We start from the raw sequence: 23,363 nt of genomic DNA, 5'->3' as shown, positions 1-23,363 counted from the left end.
GATTTAGGTTACTGAGAATTGCCATTCTTCATTTTTTTTTTTTTAAAGATTCCATTCATTTATTTGACAGAGAGAGACACAGCGAGAGAGGGAACACAAGCAGGGGGAGTGGGAGAGGGAGAAGCAGGCTCCCTGCAGAGCGGGGAGCCCGATGCGGGACTCGATCCCAGGACCCCGGGACCATGACCTGAGCCGAAGGCAGTCGCTCAACCAACTGAGCCACCCAGGCGCCCGCCATTCTTCATTTTTGCCTGAATAGGTATAGCCATAAAAAACCAAATTCCTGGTGTATTTTCTCTTACTAAAATTTTTAGAATCAAAAATATTGTGTGAAAAGGTATGGTGTGCCCCAGTCATGACCCAGCATTTGAAGTTTGTTTCTCTCAAATCTAGCAAGGACACACACATCTATTTCCTTACTCTGTCAGCTGAGGACACCCAGAAGTGTCGTTGCGGTGCTGGTAAGCACACCCAGCACCCAGATCTTGATGTCTAATACCATCCTCCAGTGAACCAGGGCTCCCTGGAGAAATGGCTGATTTTAGGGCTGGGGCAGGAAATATAGAAGATGGACCTGGTACTTCTTGTAGTGACCGAAAGTAAGGAAGTGATCACACACACACACACACACAATGGGGGTATGTCAAAGGGACACAAAGCCAGCTGAAAGAGCTCCCAATGGCCAGTTTAAACAATAACATAAGTAAAATAGTACTGGGGGTGCCTGGGTGGCTCAGTTAGTTAAGCGTCTGCCTTTGGGCTCAGGTCATGATCTCAGGGTCCTGGGATCGACCCCGCATCCGGCTCCCTGCTCAGCGGGAGGCCTGCTTCTCCCTCTGCCCCTTTCCCCCCTTCTCATGCTCTCTCTCATGCTCTCTCCCTCTAATAAATAAATAAAATCTTTAAAAACTAAATAAAACAAGAGTATTGGATTACAACCCAAAATATAAATATCCATGAATCCATCCTGATATGGATAAATAATTGAATAAATAAGTACATAGGGAGAGTAGATAAATCCCACCTGCAGGAGAATTATAAATAATTTATGTAGCCGCTTCACCCTCTAAGAAGTGGAGCATAACTCTTTTGAGCATGAGATGTACACAGTGACTTCCTTCCCAAGAATCCAGTATGGAAAGGAGATAAACCCGGCAAATATGACCTCAGCCAGACAATCAAGGTCAACATCAACAGTGATAAGTTCTGTTGATAGTACTTGCTATGGTGTAACAAGAAGGTACTTTACCTCGGGGGTCTTCTCCCCAACATAGATAAGTCCAGCTCAATCATGAGAAAAATATCAGACAAATCCCAAATGAGGAACATTCTACAAAATCCCTGAGGAGTACTTCTCAAAATCATCAGTATCGTCAAAAACGTAAAGTCCAAGAAACCGTCAGAACCAAGTGGCAAGATGTGATGACTACATGTAACGTGGGATTCTGGATGGGATCTTTGAAAAAGTATATTAGGTAGAAACTAAGAAAATATAAATTAAGTATGGACTTCGGTTAGTAATAATGTACCCACACTGGTTCCTTAATTGTGACAAATGCACCATAATGTAAGTCAGTAACAGGGCAGACATTGTGTGAGGTATATGGGAACTCTGTACTAGTTTTACAATTTTTCTGTAAATCTCCAACTGTTCTCACATAAAATACATACTTTAAAAAATCTAGCAAGAACCGACTTTGAGAGAGGGAGAAATCAACTTTTCTTCATACCTGCCCCCAATCTCCACTGGGCAGATTTCTGCACATACATTAGTCCTGGGAGCCATACATTTCCTTTTGCCCATTTACATGTGGTGCCATCATACATTCTCAGTAGGTGGCTATTTCCCTTAATGGGGCAAAAAAGTGGTACTTGGGGAGGGGTTGAAAATCCTTAGATATTACCAATGATTTGTATCCCTCTGGAGCTTAACTCTAGCTAACAAATCTTATTTCTTGGTATTTAATTTCTCCCTAAAGAAAAATATAATTTAAAGTAATTTAAATTTAATTAAAATTAATTAAAATTAAATTTTCTCTTTAGGCAGGCAATAATGAAAAAATGGTTATAAAATACTGGTGTGTACCACTCAAAAACACATACCTTATGCTTACAAGGAAGTGTGCAAGAATGGGGGAGTCCAGAGCATGTTAAATCAATACAGGGGGGAAAATCTCACACAAGCTCTCTACACAGAAGTTCCCCTACAGTCACATAATGGCCCTGTATTTGGCTGTTTTTAACATGATTTTACATACTTGGTTGCAAGCACTCTTGTCATAGATTTAAAAAGATTTCTCACTTTTCAAGGAAAAATAGAATTAAAAAAAAAAAAATCTGAACTTTGAACTTTGGTTGAATGAAACCTCATCACCAACATGACTGTTTATTGAACAACCAGGAAGGAACCCATCCCTATGGTTATGTTGTAACTTGTGAGAAATTCCAGAGTAAATGTACAGGTGAGGGCTTCCTCAGCCTTCACATGATGTGAAATTACTAAATGCAACATTGATACATATTAAGTCTCTCTTGGGAAGGTATGCTCTTTTCGTCTAAACTGTGATTTAAAAATCTTTAGCCTTTATAGAAATTTTATATTCTCTGAAATGTCCCCAATCCCCCAAACTTTTTTCTTTTAGTGAAAAAGTTCAGGTTAAAATATAAAAAAACCATGTATCATTAATTGTTACAAATGTGCCATAGATTGTAAATGCGAGTAACAGGGAAACCTGAGTGTGGGGTATATGGGGCTCTCTGTACTATCTTTAATTGTATCAGTAAATCTAAAACTACTCCAAAATCACTTATTTTAAAAAGCATAAATCTCTTATGAAGTACTTATTTAAATTTATTACAATCGTTAGTTCACTAAACGGTGAGCTTCTCAAGGGCAGATGGAGGCTCACCCATCCTGTGCCACAGGAACTTGATCTAGGACCTGGAATGCAGCAGGTACTCACATGTGCTTAGATGAATGCTTGGAAAATTGAAAACAGAATTCATCAGACTCCTTTTCTCCTACTATCAAGCAACTCTATGCTCTACCTCTCAGTCATGTGAAGAGTCTTACCTAAGAATTATGAAGAAGAAAAAATTATAACTCTATTTAAATAATGCAAACCACTCGATCCCCTAGCATTACCTAAATTTGTTATTTTAAAATGTATTTTTAAAAAGTCCCAGTTCCATTATGATGCTAGAGGTCTGGCGGGGCAGTGGCATGGGGAGGGAGTTGCAGAAACTGTGGGGAGACCTGATTCAATAGCTAATTTTAAAATAAATGACCTTAGGGCTTTGCTAAGAAGTCACAAGCAATAAATGAGTTAGCAGTGAGCCACGTGGAAATGTAGTCCCAGAGCCCCTCCTTGATGGAGAGGCGTGCTCCCAAAGCTGGGGTCACAGCTGAACCAAGCACAATAGCTTGGCTTGCGCTGTCCTTCTTGTGTGTTGGCCGAGTGGGAGGAGTGAACAGAAAGGCCATGGAGGGATGGGAGCAGCACTCACATCTAGCTTAAGAAAGTCGGAAGGCCTCTGGCGGCCTGACAGCGAGCGGGAGAGCACGCCTGCCCTCCATCAGGACCGGCCGGAGTCCGGATTTACGAACCCGTCCCGATGCGACGCACAAGGGGAGAAAAGCTGAAGATTTTCCTGGGGAAGCAGCAGAGCGCTACGGAAAGAACACCTGACTTCAGAATGTGATGGACCTGGGCTCAGTCGCCGGACCGGCCACGTCCGGTTCCAGCTGGGGCGCGGCCACCCGCTGGCCTGCGCATGCGCACAGCTCCCACCCTGCAGGGCCCCTGGGGGCACCCGGGGGACATCTGTACAGTAAGGACACCTAGTTCAGGGGCTGCAAACTACAGCCTGCCCTCAGGCCAAGTCCGGCCCACTGCCTGTGAGCTAAGAATGGTTTTACATTTTTAAATGATTTAAAAAAATAAAAAATAAAAGCTTTCACGACATGAAAATTATCTTAAATTCAAATTTTGACGCCCACGAGAAGTTTTTTAGATCACGGCCATGCCCGGTTGTTCAGGTACCGTCCACGCCTGCCTTTACGCCACAAGGGGCAGAGCTGGGCACTGAGGCAGACAGCGCAGGGCCCGCGCTGCGGAATCACTGCGGAGCTCTTCACAGAAAAGGTTGACTAGCCTCTGGTCAAGGGAAGGTTCTCCGTGACTGTCCTTAGCCTTCCTAGTCTTGCCCCCAGTGCAGTGGCTCTCAAGGGGCAAGTTCTCCCCCTCCCCCTCCCCGGGGGACACAGGGAGTTGACATGACTGCTGGGGACCGCACTGCGGGCGTCTGGTGCGCGGGGCCTGGGATGCGGAGCGCCCTCCATCGCACAGGACGGGCCTGCCTGAGCACACACACGACAGGGAACGAGCCAGCCCCCCGGGCGCCAGTGCGGAGGCTGAGAAGCCCTGCCAGAAGGCCCAGAAGAAGTTAAGAGAGAGGAAAAGAGGCTGACACTTCCCGGAGCGTGCTGAGGGTGCGACGCCAGGCAGCAAGGCGACCGCTACCATCTCCTTTACAGAAGAGGAAACAGGCTCGGCCAAGGCTCGCCCCCAGCCCGACAGCACCCAGCGAGGCAGAGGCCGTGCAGGAGTCTGAATCCATTTCCGCATGTGCCAACACCTTTCTCCTCACGCAGTACATGGGACTGATGGAAGACAGGTGCCTTCCTGAAGATACAGGGGGGCCGGCTCCTCCCCCTCTAATCCTGCTCTCCCAGAAGGGTGGGCATGGTCCTGTCTGGGCGGGTTATGTGAGGCTGAAACAGGAGCCTCCTGTGTGCCCACAGAGTCTCATGGGGATTGTCAAGCGAGGAGTGGGGCTGGGGGTCCAATGGGAGCTAAGTGGTTGGGGGTCGGGGGTACAGACCTTCCTAGGAGACTGTATGGTCTGGAAATAATACATTTCTAAGGAATAGCTTCACGATGGGTATTTTAATATTATATTCTTAAGAGGAAGCACTATTGGCCAGCTTTAAGCTACTGTAAGCTCAATGTCCCATAAGTCGGAAAGGCTAACTGTTGAGCTTACTCAGCCAAGAAGCAGACACCAAGAGCTGGCCTGAAGCAACTCCTGCAATTATCAGAATAATCTCTTAGAGAAGGGGAAAGTCATCCTGTAGAGGGCTGGCCATGTAAACCCACCCAGACAGAGTAACAGGACCCCTCCTGGAACAGAGAGGCAATGTGGGGAGTCACTGCAGATAAGACATTAGTAACCACAAAAGTGAAAAATGCAGCATTCCAACAAGCTATAAAAGACGTCTACATGATTTAAAAGCCCCTGTAGTTGCTAAAGGGAGGTCAGCAACGTCTAAAAAGTTACGGTAGTTGGAGAGTGGTTTGCAAACTCTGCAGAAATGGAGAGGCTCCCAAGGCACCCTCTGGCATTTGAATAGAGTGCAAATGTTCACTTTCATTTGCTCTATCTTCTGTAGTAGCAGTGGCCATCTTCACACCAGTGAGTGACCTGGGCTCCGGGCACAGAGGAAAACTCAGAGCCAGGCCACAAAGTTGGTTACCTTGTTCCACTAGATGCCAAGCACCGCATGAAGGGATGAGGGCATAAAGCCACTGTCCCCAGGGAAGGCACAGGTTGGTGGGAGAACTAGAAGTATAACGTAGTAATGAAAGCACAGTATGGTCTGTGCCAAAGAGCTGAGTCCCACACCATGTGAAGGTGGGGTCCAAAGCCAACACAGAAAGCCGCAGTACCTAAGGCAGAGTCTACATTAATCTTCAAAATGCCTTACGGTTTTCATGCTTTTTAAAGATTTTATTTATTTATTTGAGAGAGAGAGAGTGTGTGTGTGTAGGAGGAGGGGCAGAGGGGGAAGGAGAGGGACAAGCGGAGTCTGTGCTGAGTTCGGAGCCCAGCATGGGGCTCAATCTCACGACCCTGAGATCATGACCTGAGCGGAGACCAAGAGTGAGATGCTTAACCAACTGGGTCATCCAGGCACCCCAGTTTTCACGCTTTTATACAAGTTCGACATGGCCCTTCTCTCTAGAACGTTGTTTCTTGGGTTGAGCATAGTTGAGCTGGTTTTCTTTTGGCCCTGCTGTAAAATGGTATCCAACGGGAAGAACGGGCATTGCTCTCAGGCAGTAAGCAGCTTGTCCGGCAAGAGGTGGAAGGACCTGAGGAAGCAGCAGATGCAGCTGCCCCCTCATGCCCACCCCGCCTGCTCCATGGGCAGATCGGGGGATATACGTCTGATCTAGCTTTGTGTCTGCAGCGTCTGTCTGTGCCATGTGCCAGGCTCCATCTGCATGAGTCAAGTGTGTGCACGGCATGACTGCACATCACGGAGATGCTGTGACGACAAGGACAAAGACACAGGAAGGACTGATTTGTCTGGGGGAGCTCAAGATGAGCTTCACAAGAGAAGGTACAATTTAAGCTGGGGCTTCAGATATCAGGGACACAGCATATGGCAATAAAGAACATGGCATGTTTAGGTAGTAAGCTGACCGGGACGAGCTCAATGGCTGGGAGGTAGGAGTAGGGCCTTCAGCATCAGGACAGCCCCGCCTATAAAGCATCTTAGGCATCATGCAAGGAACGTGGCTTTGAAGTCAGACATTATGGGTAGGAAGCAGGAAAGCGACAGGCTAGATCTGTGTCTTAGTGACAGGCTAGATCTGCTTGCATTTGTAGAATGTCTGGAGCAGAGAAGGACTAATGAGGCATGGTGGGAAAGGGCCATGTGTTAGACATACTGGGCCAGTGGACTCAACCTCACGATGTCTCCAACCTCATGATCTGAGGGGAAAAGGGGATGACAATCTTAACTTCTAGGAGCTATTAAATAAAGTAGGGAAGATGGACAGGGGGCTGTATCCACTTTGGGCCACAGCGCATTTAAAATAATTGGGAACTTTCAGCTGGAGGCGCCAGAAATCCACTGCAAGTTGGGACTGAATCTCAGAAATCAAAGCAAAGTGAGTGATGTGGATTTTAAGTCCATGTATGTTAGAGGACAGATGGTGAGGTCATCATATGAAATGCGCCTGACAGGGTACTTCCCACCCGGCAGGAGCTCAGGTGTGGGGACTGATGTAGCTGTAGTCATTCCTGTGAATGGCCCCCTCCCTGCTGCTCTGGGGGACAGTGAGGCCACAGAAGTGAATGACACGGCCAGTGGAAGTCCTCTGTCAGAAGAAAGTCAGTGGAAACCAACAGTTAAGGGACAAAGCCAAAAAGAAGAATAAAAAGCAAGAATGAAAAACATATGAGGAGAAACAAGAGAGAACAGGGTCTGGGGAGCCAGAGGAAGTGAGAATTTCAAAGGAGAGTGATTCAGTGTCAAAATAAGTGAGATAAAGAGTGAAGGGCACAGGCTGTCTTCGGAAGTTGGGAGGCTACCTATGACCTTGGCAAGGGCCATTGTTGTGACAAAATGCTGGGAGAGGAGGCTGCTACTGGGGGATGGAAATGCAGGGGAGGCAAGCACTAGATGGGGAACCCCATGACAAGTCTCCCTGGAAGGCCTGAAGCAGAAGTCCTTCGAAAGAAATGAAAGGCTTCTTTCAATGCATGCAGCAGCATCTACTTCTGCCATTTTAATTAGTTGTTATCTGATATTTGGTATTTGAGACCCACAATATGCTAAGGGAAGCTTTGGTTTCATGTTCTCATCTGTCTGCATTTTTACTTTCCATTTCACACACTGTTTCTACATATTCATTCTCATGTGAGAAAGCTGGAAGTTGGAAACTTCCTGGAGCATTCAAAGGCTGGGCTCAACAGAGATCATCTCCTGATCGAGTCACATCCTGACATGTCTTCCCTGGGTCCAGGACTGAGTTTTTTCAAGACATGAAATTGGAGAGGGGTCCCTAAAACACTTTAAACTTGCAGTATCACCTTACATTTGTGTAGTTGGATTTTAGATCCTGATGTATTTCTACAGCCATTGTTTCATCTCATTCTTACAACGACCCTAAGGGAGAGGAAAAGCAGATAAGCTTATTCTCATGTTATAGATCAAAATAACAGCAAGCAAACAAACAAAATGCTGGAAGCTCCAATTTATGCAAAGGTCACGTTCTTTCCCATCCCCTACTCCTTCAAGTAAATTATCAGTGGCAATGATGCCTTGATTGGTAAAAGGCCTAATAATATCCTATCCAGATATATTTCAATCACAGAGCAGGGAGAGAGAGAATGAGAGAGAGACCATGTGACAGTACTTTTGCCTGAATCATCTCAGTCAGGTTGACCACCACTCTAGCAGTTTCCAATAGTGCCATGGTTCTAATCTTGTGTGCTCATTAGAATCCCTTGGCAGCACTTTATAAAAAGGAAGATGCCTGGGCCTTCCCCAAAACTGAAACTGTCAAAGACTGATTGACTAGAAACATACAGGAGAGCAAAGAATAAAATAGCAGAGCAGAAAAGCAAGAATGTATAACTAAAACTACATTCTAAGGTACAGCAGGCAGAGTTGTGTGGGAAAAAATAATCATTAATGTATGTTTTGCATACTTGAGGATATACCCTATTGATGCAGTTTGAAATTAAAATGTTGACTGTTCAATTTGAAAACAAGACACACACATACACACCATTAGGCGGAATCCCTATTCTCACAACAGGTGCGCACATCTACCTCGTGGAGGCTTAGGGCACACACGTACAAGCACGTTAACAGACATTTACATTTACATGTACCCTTTATCATGTGGGCTCTTGGTGGTTAACCAGAACAGATGGGTACACATTGTAACTACAGAGCCATGATGCTGGTTCCATGAGCCCCACGGCATTATGACAAAATGATGTTCCCCAAATCACCTAAGTCCCTATTTTCTTAAGTAATGTCAGTAACCTGGAGTTATTTTAGTGTACTTGGTATGTGCCTGCTACCTGCATGGTTCCAATCAGGAGGCAGAATTGCAGAGGAGCTAAGACAGTTATCAAATAATAATTGTTTTCTAAGTTTTCTATAAAGATGGTGCTGGCGGCCCATAGTCATCAGGTTGTGGCGAGAAGCAGATGTGCCAGATGCTTCTTGATGTCTACATGACGGCTGGCTGGCAGGGAGGAGAAAGCTGGAGGTCCGAAAACCAGAGCCCACCTGAACGGGTCCACCCAAGGACATGCCAAGAACCCTCATCAGGTTGTTGCTCTGATACACTCCCCAGATAGGGAGGCCAGATAAAATACAGGACACCAGTTAAATGTGGATTTTGATAAATAACAATGTCCCAAATACTGCATGGGGCAGACTTACAAACAAAATTCACTGTTTATCTGAAGTCCAAGTTTAAAGGGCATTCTGTACTTTTATTTACTAAGTTTGGCAAACCTCCTATCAGGGAAAGCCCCCATAATGGTTTCCACCACCCAAGAAACTTCAGATTGTTCCATATTTTTGTATTATTAATTAGCACCTATAAATATTTTAAAGACATACTTTCTGAAATAGTATCCTTCTCTTTTCTGCATCTAACATATCATTTCTAATTTTTCAGATTAAGGGCACAATGAACTATTCTTTAATGTCTTAAGTCTTTCTTCTAGGAAACACCATCAATACCACCATGAGTGACTTATACTTTGTATATTAAATTTACAACAGTCTCCATGAAACAGAAATATTCAAAAAGTGCAGATTTAGCATTTGGATCCTTTAACCAAATCTCCAACCTTTCTGAATGCTCACTTTCAACTGAAAGCCTTTCTAGAAAATAATGATGTAAATCATATTATCATTACTCACATAAAGGTGGCCCACTGCAGCCCTTCCAGAAAGCTACAGAGGATTTTCACAATCTCAACTGCTCTTTAAAAAAAAAAATCTGTTTTCTATTATGAAAAATAATCTAAAAATAGTTCCACATATCACAAGGACAAAGCCATCTGTATGATCTCTCCAAAGAGCTCATATTTCTATAGATTTTTATCACTTTCCAACTGTTTCATCAAGTTCTGAAATTTAAGAAAGTCACGTAGATTTGGCAGCTAAAACTCCTCAAAATATTAAATTGAATTGCTAATATTGCAATTATTTTATATTATTCTTTTACATCATAGAAGGCTCAAATAAAATATGTATCAAAGTAAACAAAGCACAAAACTGCATTAAAACTCATTATAAACTTCCTTAAAAGTCGCATTAACATGTCTCTACCAATAATCGATGGATAAAACCAAAATGTTGATGCAACAGAAAAATACCCAGCACTCCAGTAAAACACACAGAGAAATTGTGTATCTGGAAATGTTAGCCCCGGTGTGTGTTTGGAAAAATAACTTTCAACAGATGTAAATAATGTTGGGCCACTCATCAGGACTGTCACATCAAAACTGGTGTGTATTTTCTCTTAAGAATCAAGATTTCACTCTAGAAGAATAAAGTCAGCATTAAAAGAAAGACAAAACTTGAACAGAAGAATATGAAGGCAGTTAACGTGATTTTTAAACTTGAGCCATATAAGAGAAGTCCAGAAAATGAGAGAAAATGAAACAACTGACCTTTGCATGGATGCTCTCCATTGGGTCCCAGAGGTCTCCATTCAAGAGAGAGACATGGACGACTTCGTAAGCTCCTCCCCGGCCCCTTCTTCCAGCCAGCTGCATGGAAGGTGCTAATTTGCTTCCCAGGTTCACCCCTGCATCAAAAAGAAAACAGCCCTGTTCTTCATTCTTGTCAGGAAGAGTCTGGCATCAGACACTTATGACATAAATGACTCATTGAAAATATTTGGAAGCTGAAGGAAGCCAGGGAAACAGCACTATCTATTAAGTCACAGTCAGTGTTAAAAGTGATGAATTCGGGCGCCTGGGTGGCTCAGTTGGTTAAGCGACTGCCTTCGGCTCAGGTCATGATCCTGGAGTCCCTGGATCGAGTCCCATATCGGGCTCTCTGCTCAGCAGGGAGTCTGCTTCTCCCTCTGACCCTTCCCCCTCTCATGTGCTCTCTCTCTCTCTCATTCTCTCTCTCTCAAATAAATAAATAAAATCTTTAAAAAAAAAAAAGTGATGAATTCTCTGTCAATCTAGCCAAACAATTTTGTGACTTAAACAAAAGCTAATTTTTCCCTTCAAGTCCTATGGCATGTGCTGGGTGATGATCGAAGTCAAAGTATATAATTCCATCCTTCAACAAGCAACAAAAACACACAAGTGGTGACTTTTTAAATGATGAATTAACGCTTTGCTTCAGATCAGCTCTCTATTAAACATCTCAAGGCTTTAGCTGTATTAAGACTAAATCCATTTACTTAAGTCCCAGTGAATCAGCTCAACACAATGCCAATTCTCCTCTCTGTACTTACGCAGGCTAATTTTATATGCTTCAGTGAGTGATTCTATAGACAAAATTAATTTGCTAGTTCAGACTGACTAGACTGGTTTATGTAAAAAAAATTAAGTCATTCAATAAACTATTACATGATCTTGTTTCTTGGGGTCCTGTCGAACCAGTTAATGTCCCGACACAGGTTCAATTTAGCCCCATTTCCATAAACAATCCTAATGGAAAGTATAACATTTTTTTCTCTTCTGGAGAGTGTATCGCTTCCTTAGCAAGTCGGGTAATTTCTCTGGGCTTGTTCTCCTATGAGGTCACGTTCCTGCTATTTGGTGTGACCACAGTATATCCCTCAAGGTGAAGGATGGGAGCAGATTCCCTCACATGTTATTCCCATTTCTTCAACCAGGACTCATAATTTTCAGACCTGAGTCATAATAGCACCGTTTTAAGTTACTAAGGAGTTCACATTTATTGGGCACAAATGGTATTGAAATTTTAATCCTAGACATTTTACAGTTCTCCAAATACTTTTAAATCCACACCATTTTATCATTCTCGATGTGGAAGTCTGCAGTTATATTCAGGTTACAAAAGGATTACTACTTGAGTATTAACTGTCTGACACAGCCCCTCTGGAAAATTCTCAAGCTGGTCACAAAGCATTTAAAACTCCCAGTTGTTGAGGGACCATGGGAACGGGGATGAGCAAAGAGTTAGGGGTATGGCCAGTGGCAGAGGAGGTGAGTGGACCCATTGGCCACGAGGGGTCGGGTGGGGGTGTGGGGGGAGAGGACCATGAGCCATGTGAAGGAGGAGAGGAGAGTGTGTGGGGCCCAGGCCTGGGACAAGCTGAGTTGTTTGGGATGAACCCACATTCAAGTGATGAGGGTCCAGCCCTGTAACCAGGGGGGATGGTTCTAGGTGGTGACATCTGTGGGCACCGATGGAGGGCTGGATGGAAGTGGAAGAATTGGAAAGAACTGCTATCTGAATGGAAGATGCTGTAGCCCTTCTCCTGGCTACAGAGGGGGTAGCCATTGGCAGCACAGAGATTGTGCTTAAATGACCTTGCTTTCACACCCTTCATTGCGCTCCCCGCTAGTGTGACATCACTGTAAGTAGGGACTTCGGGGTCAGACATACCCCAGCACCAGTATCAACTCTTCCACGGATCAGCTGCGGGTCTCTGGTCCAGCTGTTTGCCCCCTGGTTGGTTCGTTCACTCATTCACTCACTCATTCGACAACTATTTATTCCCTGTCTACCTCCTGATGGACACTGTGATGTCTTCCATTCAAAAAGCCCATCATTTCCGCTTTGGGCCAGTGTGCGCTAATGTCACCTGGCTGGAGACAACCCCTCTGCCTACACTGCTGGGACCCTCATCTTGTAAATGCAGCTTAACACCGGAAGACTCCGTTCTCTCCATCCTGTGCATCTAAGAGAGGGACAAAGATAAAGCTGCCCTCACGACTTGTGTTCTTGTGTTGGCAGAAAGATGAAAAACACAACCATTTCAGAGAGCAGTCAGGACTATGAAAGAACAGGGCTACAGGGGCTCAGTGTTATCCTTGTACTGCTTCTGTAAATTTGCGATGGCTTCCAAATAAAAGATAATAAGAAAAACGAAGTGACGGTAGAGTCGTGGGGAGGGCTACTTTTGATGGATAGGCCGGGAAAGACCGTTACTTGTAGGGAGGGGGTGCACATTAGCCCAGACGTGAAGATGAGAACCTTCCAGCCCCACACAGAACCAGAGGAAGAACGAGTCAGCAGGACAGCACGTGCTTTCCTTTTCCATAAAATGAGGCAGAGCTTGGGAAGGTCAGGAGAAAATATGCATGAAGCATAGAGAACAATGTCCACTGGTTTCACCGGCATCATTCTCGCCAAGACCCGGGTCTCTTGCTCAGGACTCTCAGTGGGATTCCCAAGTTGGAATTTACCAGAAGTTCATGCTGATCCAGTTATACAGCTCCTGCAGAACCAGACTACAGAGTGCAATTAGCTGAATGTATCTTAACCGAGAGCAGGTGTGTTATTCGAATTGGACTAAGAAGGCTTTGAAATACCAGCAGTTACAGACTAAGAATTGGAGATCCATCTGAACTTTCCCCTAAACCAATGAAAACCATGCCATGTGCCAAGAGTCACCATGGCCAGCATTTTAATCTTTTGAAAAGTCAGGTGAAACTGTTAAGAAAGTGACTGCAAGCATTTAAAAGTGTTCTCTACAAAAACAAACCAATTTGATTATAAGCTGTTCCTGGCAGTTCTGGCAGTTAAACTTCCAACACAAGTGGATTGCTAACTTGAGCAGTTGGTCACAAATTCAGTTGTCCAAGGGCTTATTAAATCCAAAACAGGAGTTCTGCATCACCCACCACCCAGCCACCATGGGGAAGACAGGATGCTCTCCCGGGCTATTCCAGCCGCGCTGCTCAAAGACCGAGGAGATCTTCACCCTGCCTCAGACTCTTGGGAGAACAGCCTTTGCATGCGACCGAACTCGCTTGACAAGAAACCATATGTTTTAGAAGGAAGGAGATGGCACCATGAGGTCCAGGTCTTCTGGGTGAATCATTAGCATAACTCTGCCAGCAGGGGCACTAGAAGGGGTAGCAAGTCCACATCCTTGATTTGGGGGAAGCTGGGGAACCTCTGCGGGGCCTCCCATATGACAATCAGGCTGAAGCTGCACAAACCAAATACAAGGAACGTTTTTAGTCCTCTGGACCTTTTTCCTCCAAGACTCTTGGTAGCAGAGAAAGAGAGTTATATACTCTCCTGAAGGCCAAATGCTCCAAGCACTGAACACTTCCCTTTCCACCTACATAGTCCATCATCTTCACCCAAAAGAAGTCCTTTTTGGCTGAATTCTTTTTGTCTAAGAGGCTTTATTTCTAAATATTCCAAGGAGAATTTCAAGGCAGACTGTGCCAGCACTTGGAGAACGTTGTGCAACCTTTTTAAGAAATTGAGTAACTGCACTGTTTGCTGAGTACAGTATTTATTATCTATGTATATGGATAATGAAGCCATCCCTCAGCTTTTTAATTGGTTGCACCGTATCCCCCAGCAGTATCTGTAGTCAGAAGACCATTTCTTATGAGCTTTGCTTATGTATTTATACACTGGTATTTCTTTTAGATGATGCAAATAAAAATTTTATTTGTGCTACATGGATAGACAGAATAAATTATATACAGCTGTGAGATATCACAATATATTTTATGGAGTGATCTTGTTGACAAACCATAAAAGCAGGTCCTGAATGATGTATACATCCAAGCCCTTAGAAGCCCAGGGAAAAAATATGACCTTATAAAATATACAGTTTGCATACATTTTGTTTTTCCTAATATTTGGGCATCAACAAAATCGGTTGCTTAAATTAAAAATGTGAATAGTTTATATTGGGGAGGAACTTCTGGCTCTTTTTCTGTTGGGTAACCAGATACACTGCTTGCCATTTTGATAAAATGGCCAGTTTGCTTCAGTCTCATAGTGGGGAAAAAAGCATATTAGATAGTTTGGTTTCTAACACAATTATCATCTGTAATAATGAACTTTACTTTCTCAAGGGAAATGTATATGTCTATTTTGCTTTTGTCCTTGTCTGAGCTTTTCACCTTCAGATTTGATTATGACCGGCCAACAGGGAAGGTATAAGACCCAATTCCGCAAGCAAGCAAGAATCTTTGTAGCAATGGCTTTTAAGGTCTTGGAAAAGCCACTAATGAAGACACCTGCCCCAAAGGGACTGATGATCCCCCCATATGAGTCACCCAGAGCCTGGCTGCCCATGAAAGTCCTGCCCGTCCCTGCCCTGGCCAACCCTCCTTTGCCTGCCTTATTAAGAACAACAACCTGATGCCCATCGATGGGCTTTGGTTACGTACAGGTAGAAACTGATGTGGAGGTCTGGACGGTGAACAATGAACATCTTGGAGCCACAAGGCCTGGCCCCAGTCTTGAGTCCTCTGATCTATGCTCTCCAAGCCTACCCCTGAGGTTCTGCCCTCTACAAAGAGGAACAACATTTTCCTCCCTTCCTAATTCTTACAGGGTGGAGGAAGCTCAATGCAGTCAAAGGGCTTTCAAAAAGTGGCAGAGGAGGTGAGTGGACCCATGCTTTAATGCATGAAGTTAGTTTAGGATATCTGAATGCACATTTCCAGACTTCTACACAGTGTTTGTCTGACCAAACCATGCTAACAGTGTGAAAATGACCACTGCCTGTCGATCGTAAGAAAATGCCGGGCTTCGGTACTGGTGGGTACCCATTCAGGCCACCCAGTGGGTCACTGGGGAAGCAAACTCTGATGAGATTACTACTCAAGATAAAACTTAAACATCACATATGGAGTTCTGGCTTTGAAAGGAAACCAATATCAACACCTGCATGGACCTAAGAGAGGAGAATTGATCTGAGGCACTAAAAGTAGGATTAAGATAAATATTCTTCTGAAAATCTAGCTGGGGGAAAAAAAATTGAGGTAGCCATTATGAACTGCAAACCAATCTGGGGACAAGGCTCTGGAAACTCACAAAGCATTTTCCTTAGCCCCAAGTATGCGAAAGCTAAAGAAAATTTTATAGAACTGAGCCACTCCTTATTTCAGGGAAATATGGTGGCAGTGCTCCCATAAAGGGCGAATGTATTTCCTTGGTTCAGATTCCTATTTGCACTTACCAAATAACTGTCACTCTTTCATTTCATCTGCAGACTCCCCGGGTGGAAATTAGGAATGTGATTTTAAAATGACATAGCTCAGGGATGCTCAAAAGAACCAAGGGAAAAGTTAATCAGAAAAAGAGTAATTTCAGAGTGGAAAAACCTGAAAAACACTACTTCGGCCAGATGATCAAGGGCAACATAAATAGCAATGTCATATTGTCGGTACGTACCTTTTAAAGGATATGGTAAAATTAACACTTTACTTCTGCAGTCTTACTCCCCCAAACCCATGCCCCCAGTCTAACCTGAGACAAACGCCAACAGATGTGCATCCTACAATACACGTGACCAGCACACCTCGAAACGGTTGAGGTCATCAAAAACAAGGGCACTCTAAGAAACCCTCACAGCCAAGAGCAGTCCAAGAAGGCAGGACGACTGTCCTGTGGGGTCACATGCTCGATAGGATGGAGAAACAGAAAAGGGAAATGAGATAAAAAAGGAAGGAAATATGAGGGAAGTAAGTAAGTTCATATGAATATGAACTTCAGTTGAAAAGGTTTAATTTTGGTTCATAAGTTACGATAAAGGTATATATTAATGTAAAATGTTAACAGGGGAAAGTGGTTGTGGGGAATATGGAAATGATCTATACGATCTTCTCGATTTTCCTATACATCTATACCTATCCTTTAAAATAAAGTCTATTAATAATCACTTTTAAAACTTAATCTGAATCTTGGAGGAATAATGTCATTCTGGAGCAATTCAGTATCCAAAGCCCAGAGATGGCTGGTGACCACGGAGGGCTCCAAATACCAGCAAACTGGAGTGCTTGCCTTTCTTTGTTTTCATATTGCTCTTCATTCAGGTAGAAGAAAAGACTTGGCAGCTGCAGTCAAGTGAAAAGCACCAAGTAACTGACAAGGTTTTCTAGAGTAGGAAAAGGCAGAGGTCTGTGAAAGCAGTTGATCCTCAAGCAACTGAAAGGCCTCCTACGTGCCCCCAGATTCTCTAGAGAACACAGAAATAACAAGTTGCTGTAAACATTTCAACGTTTTTGGACGATTGGCTACAAGGTTCTGGGGGAGTACAGAAGTAAAAAGTTGGTTTAGGAAGGTGACACCAAGTGACAGTCACATAAATACTTTGATAAAAGGATGTTGAAACAGAACCAGACTGTCTCAGAGCCTAAGATTTTACTTATCCACACCGGCAGGCTAAACTATCAAGACGAAGCCCAATGTAAAGGAAGTAGTCATAGTGTACTGAGTCAGAAGACACAGCTTACACCCATCACAGGCCATTTATGGATGATCTTGGGCAAGTTTCTATTCCTTGACACTCAGATTCTTTCTGTGTCCAGGAGGCTATGGGACCATCATCCACCACACAAGGCTGGCAAGAGGACCAAGTGAGATCCTGGATGTAAAGTGTACATGGGTGTCATTTAGCTTAGTTTTTTGTTTGTTTTAAAATCAGTGTTTGGAAAGAAATACATGAAAATGCTCTTCCAGATTTTTTCTGAGTGTTGGGACTATGAATTCATTGTTTTTCTTCTTTATGTATCTCTGATTTTTCTATAATCAGCACATATTACTTTTATGATGGATAAACTTTTATGATGAATAAAAAAATAAACTTAAAAAAATCAATCATTTGGACTTGTGACAACAAACCAACTGCTCGAATGTTTTCCTTTCTTACCAGCTTTCCTGGTATCACAGATACACAGACTTGGGCATGCCAGAGGACAGAGCCCATTTAGAAATAAAAGCAATCAAGCACTATGGAACAATTGCAATTTTGAAAAGATGTTTTATATGTCATTTCCAAACTCAAAGAAAGCTGGTTATAGCTTCTCATAAATGTTTCAAATGGATTCATATCCCAAGCATCCATTGTCTACTACACAGAAAAATAATTCTCCATGCCCATAGTGTACCCTGTTTGCAGGGAGCAAAATCATTTACAACATTAACTCATTAAGCTGGTCAGTGGAAGCTAAAGCAAGGACCATTTTACAAATGGTCAGACTGAATTACCTGATTATATGGATTATTCCTAATGTTTCCTAACAACAAATGGCAGAATTAATGGCAAAACCCAAGCCCTTTGCATTTCAAATACATTCATTCACTTTGCCCTTCATAACAGGGACCAAGACGTGCTGCAGGAATTCATTTGATTACTTTTGGGGGTTGGAGTGGGGTCAAAATTTTCCAAAATTTACTTTGCCAACAAAAAGTATATAAGGGGGGAAAAATGGAACCAATGATTAAAATCTATACTCCAGGAGCCATTATTGAAAGTTAACAGCAAAAGGACAAGAATGAAAACTAGTTTATTCCACTCACTATAATAAATTTAGCAAATGGAAGTACACAACAGTGAGGGAGTGGTCACTTTCCTTCTACACTAGAAACTCAGTTCCATGTGAGGGCAGTCTCTCACATCCTCGGTGCACCATGTGTCACCACCGACCAACTTCCGCTAGAATATACACTGATTTGGCAGCACCTGACCGTTCTCTGACCAGGCCTTGCCTTGCTCCATTCATCACCCGTTCTCCCCAGCCTTCTTCTCTCCCTGAGGGACTTGAGAAGCCCCCCAAGTCCCAGCTCTGGACCATCTTCCCTCTCTACTCTGATTGTCCCCCACAGAACTCACTAACATTAAGCTGATGTTGCCCAAATCGATATTTTTCCACATGGCCAACTCACCCAAGGGCAGTCTGTATTACAATAGGTACTGGGCATTTTAAGTCCTATGTCTTGTCACCATCAGCACCTCAGATTCAGCATATTTAAAAATCAAAGGTTTCATTCCATTTCCCAGTCAGACAACAAAGCATTCTGTATCACACACGTCTTGCCAATGCCACCACCATTCATTGTTCCTTAAGTCACATGGTCACATGGCTGGGTGATCTGACACAGTCTTTGTCTTATGGCCCATAGTCAACAGCGCCAACGAGATTCTTTGTGCTTTTGTTTTCTGAAAGCTCTCCTATTTCTTAATTGAATCCTTCTAGATAGCCTCATCACCTGCAGGTTTTTCCTCTTCCAATCTTAAAGGAGAAGACCATCTGAGAAGAACAAAAACCTACAGCATTGTTTTCCATCAAGAGAACATGATATAATGTCCCAAGGCAGTAGAGAGCAGTCAGTATGGCTACAGTGGACTGGATGATGGGATGGAGAGAGATGTGACCGGAAGCACAGGGGGTAAACAAGGCCTGGATCATGGTGGGCCTTCTAAGGCAGGGTCTGGATATTGATTGCAATGGGAAGGCATTCTAGAATAGAGTAGTAATCAGAGTAAATCATCCATATTGGAAACATTCTCTACATGAGAATAGAGAGTATGAAGGCTGGAGAAGAATGGATAAACAAGAACCATTCATAGGCCAAAAATTCAGTGTTGAGCATAGGTGACATAATCAGTAAGCACTTATCGATCACAATGGTGAACACCAACTGAACACCTGCTACACACCAAGCCCCACTCTAACTCCTTAAAAGTTTAACTTGCTTAAACTTCCCTACACCCTATGAAGTTTATCTTCATTTAATACATGAGAAAACAGGCACAGAGAAATTAAGCCCACGCTCAAATAAATCAAGAAGCCAGGAGGCCAAGCCACACAGCCAAGTTCTCAGATCTGTGCTCCAGCCATACTGCACAATGCATTAACAATCACTCTGGCCTGGAAACACTAGGAATGAGATTCGATCCTTTCCCGTGTCCTAAAGTCTCAGAACTCCAACCCCTGATCATTTCAACTTGCTCACTCTGTTGTGACCACACGGACCACCCTTCTGACACCTTACTATACCCAGCTATGTCTTACCTCATGTTCTTTGCACTTACTGCTCCCTCTGCTGAAGAATTCCAGCTCTCAAACCTTTGCACGACTCCAAATCTCATTATTCGTGTCTCAGCTCAAATGTTACCACTTCAGAGAAGCTTCCTCCCAACCCAAGATCCTCTCCAGGCCATCATCCTACGCTGTTCCTTTCACGGCAACCGTGAGTACCTGAACTTGTTTTATTTATTTAGCCTTTGGTCTGTCCCCACCTCCCTACTCCCCAAGCTAAAATCACAAGAGGTAGGGACCCTGTCTGTCAAATTTCCTTTTTTATGCTCATGTGCAGACATGTATTTATTTAATGGATTATTACCAAACAAATGAAAAGTTCCCACAGCCTTGTTGTGATTGTAATGACATAGGGGAGGGGGCCAGGGCTTGGTTCTCAGCTTGGAGGTTCTAACAGGTGACTTTTAGCTTACCCAGGAATGTCTGGTCCCTTGCAGGTCAATGCACAGAACCAAACCCACATGTGTCTTATTTATAAGCCAGGATTCCAATTTACTTATTTTTAATGAGAAAGAACTGCCAAGTCAACCAGAATCCTCATCTAAGGCATTCTGCTCATTATCTTCCCAGCAGGAGATCTTCCTTGAAAAGCCAAATTAAGATCAGAACAGAGAACTGAGGGACCATAACAGAAATTGTGATCATGAAAGCCCAATATTGCCTTCTCTACCCAAGAGTGTGTACCTACCATGCTAGCCAAGGGAGAGGTGAATCTCATCAAGTGTGCTGCACACCAAAAGTAAGCAAACACAGACTGATTATTTGAACTTGATTCTATAGACTCTAGGAGCTCTCGAAGGCTAGCTCCCAAATACTTATTAACTCATAATGTAGATGACTCTCCTACCACCAGTTGGATACTTCATCTTCTTTGTGAGAAAAATGCACTTTGAGTTTTAACTCAGACAACAGTTTGTGGACCTGAAACCCCATGTCTGTTAATGAGAAAATATATTCAGAATTCCAAAATGCAACACCAGGGACATATCCTATGCCTCATGCCCCTACTATAGGAAAAATCCCTCCCCATTCTCTACCTGCTGGACACTCAACTGTAGGGACTCCTGTGGCTCAGGCAGTTTGGGGGTGGGAACATGGCAAGACTGGGGGTCTTGGCTTCAAGGTGGTACATGGAGGAAGTAAAGATGGGAGATTATGGGAATTAGCTAGGGAATACCTGCCCAAATCCTAATGACCAAGGGAAAAGCGTGGCTGTCTGGAGGCAGGGGGAGATAGTATTTTACAACTGTTAATATTCTAGTTGTTGACTTTTCCAGTTGAATTGGAGGGTCCCAAACACGAATCCTAACTTAAATAGTCCAACAGGATAAAAAAACTATTATAACACAGTGGTCAGAGTCTTGAGTTCAGAGAAGTTTTAATTCTCTGAGATTTGATAAATATTAGGCAAACAGAATGACTTAGGAGCATTTGTAATAATCTCAATTAGAAATACTTTCATTCTCAGTTTTTGTCCAGTTTAGGAACTTTTAAACAATTTCCTCTCAATACTACAAATCTTTATTCTGATCTATTCCCATGAGACAACAGAACTGGCCAATCCCGTACTAGCCAACAAGCACCTTACCAGAGCAAGTGCATTTGTGGGTTGAGTGTCATTGCCCTGGTTTAAAATTCATGCTAATGCTGCATTAATTGTTTTAAACGGATTCTCAATCCTCTCTAAAATTAGTGCTGATAAGCCATCCAAGTGCCACCACTGTGAGGGGAGCACAGTCACTACCCGGAGCTTGCCTTGTCTTTCCCTCTCCCGTCTGGCCACACAGGGGAGCCCAGTGGCATCCACAAGAGGAGGCTCAATGTTCCATGGCCTCCCTGCACAAAGGAATGCTGGGGGCAGGGGAGAAAGGGCGGACGGAGAGTGGTCAGGGCTCCCTCCTGCCCTTTGCTGGATATGAAGCATGACTGTTTTCTGTCTATTCAGCAAGGACCAGGCCCTGGCAGGTCGACAACTCAGTAGCCAGTCATAGCCAAAAGTTCTGAAAAAAAGCCTTCTCAAAAATATCTGAGCATTTGTGGGATGTCTGGGTGGTTCAGTCGGATAAGCATTCAACTCTTGGATTTCAGGCTCAGGTCATGATCTCAGGTTCCTGGGATCGAGCCCCACGCTGGGCTCCCTGCTCAGCGGGGGAGTCTGCTTGTCCCTTTCCCTCTGCTCCTCCCCCTGCTCACTCTCTCTCTTTCATAAATAAATAAATAAATAAATAAATAAATAAATAAATAAATAAATAAATAAAATTTGAGCATTTGTAAAGAAAAAAAAAAACCCTTTTCCTTGTTGTTTTAATGTGCATTTGTCCCTAAAGTTAAACTTTTTCATATTTTTATCCGTTATTTTCATTTCTCATTTTGGGGATTATGTTTGCCTATCTCTTGCCCACTTTTAATTGTTTGAATTTATTTCTATGAAACGTTATGTGCTAAGAATATTAAACAGGCTTCTTTCTCAAATGAACAAGCAACCAAACAACTCCCGAGTCAACCAGCATCTTCCCCAAGAGTAGAGGAGGCTGTCCCCTCCAGTGGGGATCCCCCTTGTATGGTTCAGGAGCGGCGGGGAGGGGGTGTAGGGTTCCACATGAATCGAGACCACATGCAGCCTCTGCCTTTCTGGGACCCTTCTAATGTACATAACAGGGTACACAATACTTAACCCCCATGAGAGCTGAGGAAATTATAGATGTCTTGTGGAAAGAAAGCCTTTGGCTTAACACGTGGCCCGTGGCAGAGCTCAATCTGAAGTAGCCATTTGGGAGGGAAGAAAGGAAGGAAAGCAAGCTGTCCTGAGTGTCAGTTTCCTGCCAGCTTCCACAATGTGTGTTCTTCCCTTCAGTCAGACTTGCTTCTGTCCTCAGGGAGCACAAGGCCTAGTGAGGAAGGCTGGGAGGCTGAGCACCTTTAAGAGCAAGCTGAGTACCTTTAAGAGCAAGCTGAGTTGAAGTGGAAAACGGACGGCAGTTGACAGGGTCCAGGATACCAACTGTAGCAGGCTTCGGACAGGTGTGCTCTGGGCATTCCCGTGTGTGGGAAGAGGGCCGAGAAGGGGAGGGAGGGATGCAAGGACCACATCCCAGGTCTGCCTGCACAGTGCGCACACAAACAGCAAGGAGGGGACCCGTGAGGACATGGATGTCTCTGAGGAGAAAAAGATGTTACCTCGAGTCCACTCACAAGTGCGACCGATGTGCTCTACTGGTCCCCTCTCAGACTTTGTTCTAACAGACATTCGTGTTTATTCTACGGACTGACAGACACTTCCTCCATCTCTATTCCCCATGGAATTTCAAACTCACAAAACCTTCATCACTGAGGAATTTTCTTAGACAGTCACTGTTTATGAGAACAGACAATAAATCAGGATCTGTGTAGGGTTACCAGACATAGGGAAAAAAAGCATGACATCCAGCTCAATCTGAATCTCAGATAAACAACAAACGATTTTTTTTTAAATAAAGTACGTCCCCTGTAACATTACGCGACCCTGATCTGAAATTCAGACTGAG

At 43.8% G+C, this 23,363-nt stretch overlaps 1 protein-coding gene across 1 annotated transcript in view; it reads right to left on the bottom strand.

Moving 5' to 3' along the window:
• ADAM12 (ADAM metallopeptidase domain 12) overlaps nt 1-23,363 on the bottom strand; it is a 314,942-nt gene that overhangs the window by 261,403 nt on the left and 30,176 nt on the right. The window contains exon 2 of the mRNA XM_081823035.1: nt 10,498-10,634. Within this exon, the coding sequence (XP_081679161.1) occupies nt 10,498-10,634 (137 nt within the window). The remainder of the gene's footprint in view (nt 1-10,497; nt 10,635-23,363) is intronic.

This window comes from Leptonychotes weddellii, chromosome 6, assembly GCF_054177405.1.
Source record: "Leptonychotes weddellii isolate Sample4059 chromosome 6, ASM5417740v2, whole genome shotgun sequence".
Taxonomy (NCBI): Eukaryota; Metazoa; Chordata; class Mammalia; order Carnivora; family Phocidae; genus Leptonychotes; species Leptonychotes weddellii.
This window is presented reverse-complemented; position numbering and strand designations above follow the sequence as displayed.